Below are 12,589 nucleotides of genomic sequence, written 5' to 3'. Positions count from 1 at the left end.
AGCTACTTCCTGTCTGTGTCAGCAGACCTCGTAGGTGTTTCTGATTGGTCTCTAGTGACAGACCCAGAAGGAAGCGGAGGAACAGGTCCAGGTGTCCGTTTGGACTCTGTAAGGCCTTGTCCACAGCTCTCTGGTGCAGATGTGTTAGTTTAGGTTTGTTTATGGAGACTTTAGACCACCAGGAGGTTGTTGGTTCTTCTGCCATCAGATTGACACCAGAGTTGATGAAGGTCAGATGGACATGAAGAGCAGCCAGAAACTCCTGAACACTCAGATGGACGAAGCAGAACACCTGGTCCTGGTACAGTCCTCTCTCCTCTCTGAAGACCTGTGTGAACACTCCTGAGTACACTGAGGCTGCTTTGATATCGATGCCACACTCTGTCAGGTCTGGTTCATAGAAGATCAGGTTTCCTGTCTGCAGCTGCTCAAAAGCCAGTTTTCCCAGAGACTCAATCATCTTCCCGGTCTCTGGACTCCAGTGTGGATCCGTCTCACCTCCTCCATCATACTTGACGTTCTTCAGTTTGGACTGAACCACCAGGAAGTGGATGTACATGTCGGTCAGGGTCTTGGGCAGCTCCCCTCCCTCCCTGGTCTTCAACACGTCCTCCAGAACTGTAGCAGTGATCCAGCAGAAGACCGGGATGTGGCACATGATGTGGAGGCTCCGTGAGGTCTTGATGTGGGCGATGATCCTGTTGGCCTGCTCCTCATCTCTGAACCTCTTCCTGAAGTAGTCCTCCTTCTGTGGGTCAGTGAACCCTCTGACCTCTGTCACCATGTCAACACACCCAGGAGGGATCTGATTGGCTGCTGCAGGTCTTGTGGTTATCCAGAGGCGAGCAGAGGGAAGCAGTTTCCCCCTGATGAGGTTTGTCAGCAGCACTTGGACTGAGGTGGACTCTGTAACATCAGTCAGGATCTCGTTGTTGTGGAAGTCCAGAGGAAGTCGACACTCGTCCAGACCGTCAAAGATGAACACAACCTGGAACCCTTCGAACCTGCAGATTCCTGCTTCTTTGGTTCCAGGGAAGAAGTGATGAAGGAGTTCCACCAAGCTGAACTTCTTCTCTTTCAGCAGGTTCAGCTCTCTGAAAGTGAATGGAAACGTGAACTGTATGTCCTGGTTGGCTTTGTCTTCAGCCCAGTCCAGAGTGAACTTCTGTGTTAACACTGTTTTCCCGATGCCAGCCACTCCCTTTGTCATCACTGTTCTGATTGGTTCATCCCTTCCAGGTGAGCCTTTAAAGATGTCTTCTTGTCTGATGGTCGTTTCTGGTCTGTCTGGTTTCCTGGATGCCGTTTCAATCTGTCTGACCTCATGTTCCTCATTGACCTCTGCAGTCCCCCCCTCTGTGACGTGGAGCTCCGTGTAGACCTGATTCAGGAGGGTTGGGTTTCCGGCTTTAGTGATGCCCTCAAACAAACACTGGAACTCCTTCTTGAGGTTAGACTTGAGTTTACGTTGGTACACTGCACCAGCGGTTCCTGGATAAACAACAAAGGAACCCAGTTAGTGGATCCTACAGACCCTTTTACAGTCTATGAACAAGCCATGTGTTAGAGACATGTATTCCTATAGTCCTCAGTATGAGTGACTTCATGAGCTTCTTTCATGATTAAATCAGAACTATTGGACACAAAATCAATCAGGTGCACCTGATGAAGCCAACAGAAGTCAAATAAAAGACATTTACAAGACAAACAGAACTGGAAGGATATATAACCCTTTGAACTGCAGCTGTAAAGCTCAGTGAGTCAGTCTAGAAATAAAGAGACTCTTGTATCGCCTCAATGTGCCGTTTTGGGTTTGAAAGGAAAATTCACCAGAATGAGATTTTTAAGGCAACAAAACAGAAACACTGACCTCTGGTGGCGTCTGCTGGTCACTACAACACATCACAATACAGCATCATAGAAAGAGACGGTATTGATGACGGTGTTGAAAATAGTACCGTTGGGATTTCTAAATATCCTGGTAGACCGTAATCCTCCACGCTGAGACGCCACCATTGAAAACATGGAGGCGTCCTCGTAGAAGCCTGTTTTAAATACATTTTTGTTTTCATCTACCAACACTGGAGTCATACGAGCTGTAAGTCACCAGTTAACACGGTCACTGGGTGAAGTGAAACACCTGTTCCTCTGAAACGGTCGTGATCCTGTCTGAACTCTGTAGAACTTGAGTCTGTTGGAATATCGATTCTGACATCCGAACACGTAACAAGCAGACATTTAGATGCTACTAACAGTTTAAATTCACTGTTTAAAGCTTCTAACTCGTCTGGATGGTTGAAGCAAAGCAACATAAACGTTGACATCATGCGTACGCATAATAATGATGATGTCAGCTGTAATCAGGTCTGTAGACAACCAGAGAACCTAAACCCTGAAGTTGTGTGCAGCCTATTAGGAGAAATATGAAGTTCTTCATATTGAATCCTTCTCTTCTTTCCACCATGTTAAATCTGTTAAAATCCTCTTACTGATCTGCAGACGGTCAGCCAGCTCCTCCTGCTTCATTCTCCTCAGGAAGTCCACTGTGATCTTCTGAAACGCCTCTCTGCTCCTCCTCTGCTCTTCATCCTCACCGTCCAACAACTCCTCGTCCTCACTCTCCAAGCATTCTGGGTAATCTGGACTCAGGACCTTCTGGATCTTCTTCAGCTCGTTCTTCACAAAAGTGCCGATGTTCTCCTCCAGCAGCTGGAACAGAAGGATAAACTGAACATGAACTCTAAAGAACCCAACATGGGATTCATGTGTGGGTCTGAGCAGCATGGAGACCACTAGAACCTGTTCAGCATTGAGTCTGTAGTTGATGTGGTTAATAGTGAAAGGTGAGCTTGTACATGTACTCACCATAAATATGGAGTCCAGGTCTGTTTGATGCTGCTGGGTCAACGGAACCTCTGAGATCTGCTGAACTCTGTGGAGAAAACCAAGTTAAGAGTCACTAAACCACAGACTGGAGATCAGAAGTGGACGTCGTCATGGTGACAACGCCTGTTGGTTTGTGGACTACGGTTTTGAAGCCTCGGATTCTGCACAAAGGGTGGATCTGATGAACACAAGCGGTAGAGCGGAACCCAGAGCAGCAACCTTACTGGATCTGGATCCATCTGGATTCTGGTGTGAAGCTGCTAACAAAGTTAGCTTCATAATTCAAGGTCAACTTTACAGCTAAGTGTTTAAGTCATCTTAGTAGCTAACTGCATTGGTAGTGTGGTAGCGACCTGTCAATCAGCAGGTAAGCCCCGCCCCCTAAAGCATCCCCTGCTTTCTGGTCTGGTGGACTCTAAATGGACCATAATGTACTAAATGAACATCATGCTGGATTGAAGAAGACTTGAAACTAGAGATTGAGACCATAAACTCATGTTTACAATGTTTACTGAGATAATACATCAAGAGAGAAGTAGGACCATTTTCTCATAGACCTCTATACAACCAGAGAGGAGTCGCCCCCTGGTGGCCAGCAGAGAGAAGTAGGACCATTTTCTCATAGACTTCTATACAACCAGAGAGGAGTCGCCCCCTGGTGGCCAGCAGAGAGAAGTAGGACCATTTTCTCATAGACTTCTATACAACCAGAGAGGAGTCGCCCCCTGGTGGCCAGCAGAGAGAAGTAGGACCATTTTCTCATAGACTTCTATACTACCAGAGAGGAGTCGCCCCCTGGTGGCCAGCAGAGAGAATTAGGACCAATTTCTCATAGACTTCTATACAACCAGAGAGGAGTCGCCCCCTGGTGGCCAGCAGAGAGAAGTAGGACCATTTTCTCATAGACTTCTATACAACCAGAGAGGAGTCGCCCCCTGGTGGCCAGCAGAGAGAAGTAGGACCATTTTCTCATAGACTTCTATACAACTAGAGAGATTGACAGTTTAAGGCACTTCAGCTTTGGCTTCACTTTACAGAACTGGTCAGCTCCGATGTAAACCCACTTTAGCATATATTAGCTTAGCTTAGCTTGCAGTAGCTGTCACGTTAGCCAATTTAGCTTCTCACTGACTCTTAACTTTTCTCTGGCTGGTCTAGACCTGATTCATCCTCTAAGGAGGGTTCAGGTTCAGTTCTTACCTTCCATCATCAGCTTGGTCAGCTTTAAATATAATATTGCGGGGCATAGACTGGTCACTCTTCATGGACACACAGCTGGGTCCAGGTCCAGGGGAGTCTGGTCTCTGCTGCTGCATCCTGATATATTAAATACAATATCAGATTCTAACTAGTTGAGCTTCATGAATCAGTTTGCTCTGTTTATCTTTATATTGATGAGTCTTGCTCTAAGAGTTGGTGCTAGTGTCAGAATCAATACTATAAATGGATCTGGGTCACATTACACCACGTTGTGGACCCGTGAACACCCGTCTTAGTGCTGGACTCAGCGTTTTGCTAGCATAATGTTAGCTTTGTGGTTTGTAGCTGTGCCTAAGGGTTCTATGAGCTGAGCGGACTAGAAATATCTCCCGTTGCCAAGTCGTATCTAAGGTCCGTCCTATTAACGGGAGCAGTGGACAATGTTTCCGTTGCATTAGAACCTTATGGGGTGACAATGATGTGGAAACGGAGTTATGACTCGTGAAACAACTTTACATTTTGGTTGCAAAATCTCCACTGGGCGTCTGATGGTTCTGTCCTTCACGTAGTCCATTACCTCCTGATAATAGACACCTCCTCATGCATTATCAGTTACATTAAAACCTATAATAAGAGTCTGGTGGATATAAAGTGTCTTACTTAATACTCTACAACCTCCCTTGAGTGAGAGGAAGACGGTGCTCGAGTTTGGTGTTAGTTTGGAGTCTTTCTGTTCTTAGCTTAGCTTAGCCTGGCCGCTACTCTTCTATGTCATTAACTCTTTACTTTTCCCGTCTATGAGTCTTTTCTTTCAAGAGGTTTTCTCCTCATTGTCTCTTTAAGGTTGGATTGTTTATTTCATATTCTGTAGTTTAATCCCAGTTAAAAAGGATTTAATTGGTCCTTTCTGTTCGAGCTTCAGGGAAACAAGAGACTGTCTGTCACTCATCGTGGTTCAGAAGACAGAACGGGTTGCAGGATTCAGGGCTGGTGGACTCTGAGTTACTGATTAAGGTGCTGGTCTAGACCTGATTCATCCTCTAATGAGAGTTCAGGTTCAGTTCTTACCTTCCATCAGCAGCTTGGTCACCTTTAAAGTCAATAAAGTTAGGCATAGACCAGTCACTCTTCATGGACACACAGCTGGGTCCAGGTCCAGGTCCAGGGGAGTCTGGTCTCTGCTGCTGCATCCTGATACAATAAATACAATTTAAGAAATACTTTTACTACGATATTATCCCAATACAATATGATCATGATACATAGGTCACGATATGGAGGAAACCCCCCTTCCTATCTGCAATGTCATGAGTGGTGCAAATAAACATAAAACCATCCTGCTGTCAAACTAAGTAGTGTGAGGGGCAAGTTGCATTGTGGGAGATGTTTGGCAGTTCAGACCATCACATTATTCATTCAGCAAATGTTTCATGTGTGTAAATTACAAACCACTCAGGTGGAAGATTCCATCAGCTGTTGTGAGTTATTGTTGATCCACACTGTGTTTCTGTGGTCCAACAGACCAACAGAGAAAAGATCTGAATTTCCAGTTAAACTTTCATTCCTTTCATATCAATATTTGAAGCTGATCAGCTGAAGTGTCAGCAGGTTACAGCGTCAGGTCCAGGTGTGTGTCAGGTTAATATTTAATCTGAATATTTATTTGACTTATCATCAAACTTTACTGCTTCTTCCTCTCAGACAACTAACCGTATTGAAGGAAAGGAAAACTGGCATTTATCAATATATATGCCCCTAACTCATATGATGATGGTTTTTTTACTCAATTGAATAGTATACTGGCTGAACTTTCTGACTTTGAGTTGGTAATCGGCTCTGACATGAATGCCATATTGGATCACAAATTGGATAAATCAAATAAATCTGACTCTAATGTACAAGCAACCAAAGCAATACAGCATTTACTCTCTGACTTTAATCTTATGGATGTCTGGCGGTTACACCATCCCACTGCTAAGGAGTATACTTTTTTCTCAAATAGGCATAAAACTTTTACAAGGATAGATTTTATTTTTATGTCTACTCCCCTTATATCTTTGGTTCAAAACATAGAAATAAAGCACATGACCCTAACAGATCACCATGCATATGTATGTCAATTAATGGTCTCAAATTTGTCTCAAAGAGCCACTAGGTGGCGCTTTGATCTAACTTTGTTACAAAATCAAGATTTTTGCGAACAATTTAAATTGGAACTTGTAGAATTTTTGGAGATGAATCGTCACTCTGTGGATGATGCTAGATATCTTTGGGACTCAATAAAAGGCTTCATAAGGAATTATGCCAGTTCATATTCTTCTAGACTCAATAAAGCCCAGCTTAAGAGAATTGGGGAATTAGAGGCCTCAATGACTGACTTAGAACGATCTCAACAAATGCATTTTTCTGAGCAAACAGCCAAGTCATTAACAAAAATAAAAGTAGAACTTAACTTAATATTAACGCAGAGAGCTGAGTTTGTTATACATAAAAATAGAATGAATAACTTTTTTTATGGTAATCGTCCCAGTCGGCTTTTAGCCAATAAAATAAAAACAAATGATCAGCTTACAAATATAGCAATCATTGCATCAGAAACTGGCTCTATGATATCTGATCCTGATTTGATTAATCAAAGATTCTTTAACTTCTATAAAAAGTTGTACACTTCAGATAATATTGCATCAGTTTCAGAGAAGGATAACTATCTCCAGAAATTAAAGCTAACTTCATTATCAAAAGAAGAGGCTTTTATATTAGGGGCCCCTTTATCACTGGATGAACTTAAACAGTCCTTAGAAAAAATGAATAAAGGTAGGTCCCCTGGAATTGATGGCATACATCCTGAGGTCTATTCAAAATTTTGGAGCATTTTAGGACCACCATTACTGGAGATGTTTAACACAGCTATTCAAAAAGGATGTTTTGGAAGAGATGTAAATACAGCGTTAATAATACTTCTTTCAAAAAAAGATAAGGACCCAACTAATTGCGGTAATTATCGCCCCCTATCGTTACTGAATGCAGACATCAAATTATTTTCAAAGACACTTGCTAGTAGGTTGGAGCTGTATCTGCCAAAATTGATTCATCCAGATCAAAGTGGATTTGTAAAAAAGCGCCTCTCAGCAGACAATTTGCGACGTCTATTGCATATTCTTGATACTTCTGATAATCTATCATCAAGAGCCATCTTGTCAATTGATGCAGAAAAGGCCTTTGATCGCCTTGAGTGGTCTTTTCTATGGTCTGTACTCAATTCCATGGGTTTGGGGTCAAATTTTATTAACATGGTCAAAACTATTTATGCAAATCCTTCAGCTAGTGTAAGTACAGGTAATATACACTCTCCTCCCTTTAAATTAAGCAGGAGCAGTCGGCAGGGAGATCCGATTTCTTCAATGTTGTTTATATTATCATTGGAGCCTTTAGCACAGTCTATTAGGTTATCCCCAAACATTACACCAATAAAAATTAAATCCACTTTGCATCATATATCTTTATTTGCTGATGACGTCCTTTTATTTTTTTCTGATATTAAGTACTCTCTTCCAAGCATCCTTAATATATTCGAACAGTTTAGTTATGTCTCCAGTTATAAGATAAACTGGTCTAAGTCCTCCCTTTTACCATTGAACTCTGCGAGCAAGGACGAATGTACAGATTTCAATATCCCGGTAGTATCTCACTTTAAATACTTAGGAGTAAATGTATATACATCATTACAAAAAACAATCACTAAGAATTATAATAACACCCTAAATATGGTCAAACAAGACCTGGAAAGATGGCAGAAGCTACCTATATTTTTGTCTGGTAGAATTTCAATAATTAAAATGAATGTGCTTCCTAGAGTTAATTTCTGTAGCTATATGCTACCTATGGCACCTCCTCCAAGATATTGGGAGAAAATACATAGCATTATTACAAGGTTTTTATGGAGAGGCAGACGATCAAAAATAAAGTTAACTAATTTACAAAGAAAGAAGGAATCGGGAGGCTTATCAGTTCCTAATTTCAAACTTTACTTTTATGCCCTAACTATCCGTCCTTTGTTAAATTGGTTTAGTGAGAAAACTTCTCCTCCATGGCTTAATATAGAGAAGAATTTGGTGGCACCTGCCTCTTTAAATGATTGTTTGTTTACAGGTCTCTCTGTCAATAAATGTAAACTGGAGTATGGTTCAGTAATAGCCAGTGCAATTCAAAATTTCAGGAAAATAGAAAGAATATATAATTGGACATCTAAATGGCATGCAAGTACTCCACTATTCTATAACATCCTTCTTAAGACTGGTGGGGAGCACTTTATCTCACCTCAGTGGTCTAAAGCAGGAATCCACAGTTTAGGAGACATTATGAATGACGATGGGTTAAGAAGTTTTCAGGATTTGATTGAAACATTTAAACTGTCATCAAATTCCTTCTTTTTATATTTACAATTACGTTCTGCCTTAAGAGCAGCAGGTATTTTGACAGATAGGAAACCTCTTTATCATCCAATAATGGAATTATTTAAGAAAATGTCAGTGCTACCTAAAGGACATGTTTCAGTAATCTATAATACTTTGTTGGAACATATGCAGACCCCTTTAGCGATAACTAATGTGTGGAATAAGGACTGCCCTGAATCATCTATAGACTGGAATAGAGTTTGGAGGAATAATGCGTACTCCTCACAAAATCTAAATAATAAATTAACCAATCTCAACTTCTTATATCGCACTTATTTAACACCAAAACGGCGCTTCCTGATTAAGTTATCTCCTTCTCCAAATTGTAATCTATGTGACTTGAATCAAATAGGGACCTTTTTGCATATCATGTGGGAGTGTCCACCAGTTCAAAATTTTTGGCAACAAATACTAAAACATCTGTACAATGCACTCGGCTTAGAGTTTGACCTCTCCCCAAAATGTATGCTTCTAAATGATGATTCTGGGCAAAACCTTAACCATACGCAAAGGCTGCTGTGGCTTTCTGCTTGTACAGTGGCTAAAAAGATGTTAGCGGTTAGGTGGCAACCACCGCATGCACTTCCTATACTTCAATGGACTTACTCTTTAATAGAGTTGTTATCCCTGGAGCTCTCTGTTGCAAAAATGAATGGAGCAGGTCAGAGGGTGCTCAATGCAAGGAAGGAGGCACTCGAGCTAGCTCGAGCTATGATTTAAACTTTTATTATTATTTAATATTTTTATGTATCTATCTGAAATATCCAGCACGGTTTGAAAATGAGAGAAGGACCTGTGCGAGGGGTTTGGGGAGGGTTAAGGGGTTAAATAATGTGCAGGTGTTGTGTGTTGTTGTTTTTTCATTGCTTTAGTTATGATTTGTCTCTGCCAATTGTACATAGTAACGATATTAATTTGTCTAATGGTTGGGGTGTGTTCATGTTCTTGGGTATGATTATGGTTACTCGTCTATGTATGTGTGTATATATATGAGTGTGTCTATGTGTATATGTATATGTATGTGTTGCACCTGTATAAATAAAAAAAAAAAAAAAAAAAAAAAGAAAGAATCAATACTATAAATGGATCTGGGTCACATCAGACCACGTTGTGGACCCGTGAACACCCGTCTTAGTGCTGGACTCAGCGTTTTGCTAGCATAATGTTAGCTTTATGGTTTGTAGCTCTGCCTAAGGGTTCTATGAGCTGAGCGGACTAGAAATATCTCCCGTTGCCAAGTTGTATCTAAGGTCCGTCCTATTAACGGGAGCAGTGGACAATGTTTCCGTTGCATGAGAACCTTATGGGGTGACAATGATGTGGAAACGGAGTTATGACTCGTGAAACAACTTTACATTTTGGTTGCAAAATCTCCACTGGGCGTCTGATGGTTCTGTCCTTCACGTAGTCCATTACCTCCTGATAATAGACACCTCCTCATGCATTATCAGTTACGTTAAAACCTATAATAAGAGTCTGGTGGATATAAAGTGTCTTACTTAATACTCTACAACCTCCCTTGAGTGAGAGGAAGACGGTGCTCGAGTTTGGTGTTAGTTTGGAGTCTTTCTGTTCTTAGCTTAGCTTAGCCTGGCCGCTACTCTTCTATGTCATTAACTCTTTACTTTTCCCGTCTATGATTCTTTTCTTTCAAGAGGTTTTCTCCTCATTGTCTCTTTAAGGTTGGATTGTTTATTTCATATTCTGTAGTTTAATCCCAGTTAAAAAGGATTTAATTGGTCCTTTCTGTTCGAGCTTCAGGGAAACAAGAGACTGTCTGTCACTCATCGTGGTTCAGAAGACAGAACGGGTTGCAGGATTCAGGGCTGGTGGACTCTGAGTTATTGATTAAGGTGCTGGTCTAGACCTGATTCATTGAGAGTTCAGGTTCAGTTCTTACCTTCCATCAGCAGCTTGGTCACCTTTAAAGTCAATAAAGTTAGGCATAGACTGGTCACTCTTCATGGACACACAGCTGGGTCCAGGTCCAGGTCCAGGGGAGTCTGGTCTCTGCTGCTGCATCCTGATACAATAAATACAATTTAAGAAATACTTTTACTATGATATTATCCCAATACAATATGATCATGATACATAGGTCACGATATGGAGGAAACCCCCCTTCCTATCTGCAATGTCATGAGTGGTGCAAATAAACATAAAACGATCCTGCTGTCAAACTAAGTAGTGTGAGGGGCAAGTTGCATTGTGGGAGATGTTTGGCAGTTCAGACCATCACATTATTCATTCAGCAAATGTTTCATGTGTGTAAATTACAAACCACTCAGGTGGAAGATTCCATCAGCTGTTGTGAGTTATTGTTGGTCCACACTGTGTTTTTGTGGTCCAACAGACCAACAGAGAAAAGATCTGAATTTCCAGTTAAACTTTCATTCCTATCATATCAATATTTGAAGCTGATCAGCTGAAGTGTCAGCAGGTTACAGCGTCAGGTCCAGGTGTGTGTCAGGTTAATATTTAATCTGAATATTTATTTGACTTATCATCAAACTTTACTGCTTCTTCTTCTCAGACAACTAACCGTATTGAAGGCAATTAAAGCTTCTGGTCTCAGTGATTGTTCACCAAAGTGAAAACAAATGGATTCAACAGGAGAGTCGACACTAGATTCAGATCATCCCCGACATGGACTACAAAGGTCTGGACCAAGACCTGGGCCCTCATTTATAAAACTGTGCGTAGGATCCTTACTAAAAGTGTACGTACGCCAAAAAGCCAAAGTTTGCGTGCGCCAAAAAAAAATCTGATTTATAAAACTGTGCACGCAAGCTGTAGCAATGTTCCCTTTATAAATCACAGGATCACCTGCAAGTGTGCGTACCTGAGTCCCGCCCTGTACACGCCCACATTTGACTATGTTAATGAGCCGGCATGCAATCGTTTCCGTGGGGTGAATCACGGCGACAGGTCAGGAAAAAGCAAAGAAACGTAACTTTTCAGAAACGGAGAAAGAGACACTTGTTGGGGAGGTGGAGGGCCGGACAATAATTTAATTTAGTGGCCACAGCAGCGGGATCACGAATAAAAAGACGCAGTGCGAGTGGCAACACATTGCTGCTGCTGTCAACGGCGTCAGCTGGACGGAGCGGACGGTGATCTGAAGGTAAATGACATCTTTCTGCTCCTAACATGGATTTAATGTATTGCTTGAGTATTTGAGGAAGTTTGATTTTGATGTGACTTTGACGGGGATTGTGTCTGAAAAGGAGGGAGAAACAGACGCGACTGAGACCAGAGGGATAAGGGTGAACAGATTTTAAACTTTTATTGTATATAAAACAAAACGTGAAATAGTTTCTGTCCTTCCAGAGTCTGCAGCGTGTGGCGTAGAGGAGAGTGATGTGAGGAGGGTGATGTGAGGAGGGTGATGTGAGGAGGGTGATGTGAGGAGGGTGACGGTGAGGAGGGTGATGTGAGGAGGGTGATGTGAGGAGGGTGATGTGAGGAGGGTGACGGTGAGGAGGGTGATGTGAAGAGGGTGATGTGAGGAGGGTGACGGTGAGGAGGGTGATGTGAGGAGGGTGATGTGAGGAGGGTGATGTGAGGAGGGTGACGGTGAGGAGGGTGATGCGAGGAAGGTGATGTGAGGAGGGTGATGTGAGGAGGGTGACGGTGAGGAGGGTGATGTGAGGAGGGTGATGTGAGGAGGGTGACGTGAGGAGGGTGATGTGAGGAGGGTGATGTGAGGAGGGTGACGGTGAGGAGGGTGACGGTGAGGAGGGTGATGTGAGGAGGGTGATGTGAGGAGGGTGATGTGAGGAGGGTGACGGTGAGGAGGGTGATGCGAGGAAGGTGATGTGAGGAGGGTGATGTGAGGAGGGTGACGGTGAGGAGGGTGATGTGAGGAGGGTGATGTGAGGAGGGTGACGTGAGGAGGGTGATGTGAGGAGGGTGAAGTGAGGAGGGTGATGTGAGGAGGGTGATGTGAGGAGGGTGACGTGAGGAGGGTGACGTGAGGAGGGTGATGTGAGGAGGGTGAAGTGAGGAGGGTGATGTGAGGAGGGTGACGTGAGGAGGGTGACGTGAGG

The 12,589-nt window shown here is 42.6% G+C and overlaps 1 protein-coding gene across 5 annotated transcripts in view; it reads right to left on the bottom strand.

Moving 5' to 3' along the window:
* Window positions 1-12,589, bottom strand: part of LOC311008804 (uncharacterized protein) — a 248,110-nt gene that overhangs the window by 134,267 nt on the left and 101,254 nt on the right. For all 5 annotated transcript variants that reach the window (XM_084002701.1, XM_084002702.1, XM_084002703.1 and 2 more), the window contains 3 exons: window positions 10,441-10,563; window positions 5,155-5,277; window positions 4,087-4,203 (listed from right to left, as the gene is read on the bottom strand). In XM_084002701.1, the coding sequence (XP_083858827.1) occupies window positions 4,087-4,203; window positions 5,155-5,277; window positions 10,441-10,563 (363 nt within the window). The remainder of the gene's footprint in view (window positions 1-4,086; window positions 4,204-5,154; window positions 5,278-10,440; window positions 10,564-12,589) is intronic.

This window comes from Eutrigla gurnardus (genome assembly GCF_963514095.1).
Source record: "Eutrigla gurnardus genome assembly, chromosome: 23".
Taxonomy (NCBI): domain Eukaryota; kingdom Metazoa; phylum Chordata; class Actinopteri; order Perciformes; family Triglidae; genus Eutrigla; species Eutrigla gurnardus.
Note: the sequence above shows the minus strand (reverse complement) of the source record. Positions and strands in the feature narration are given on the sequence as shown.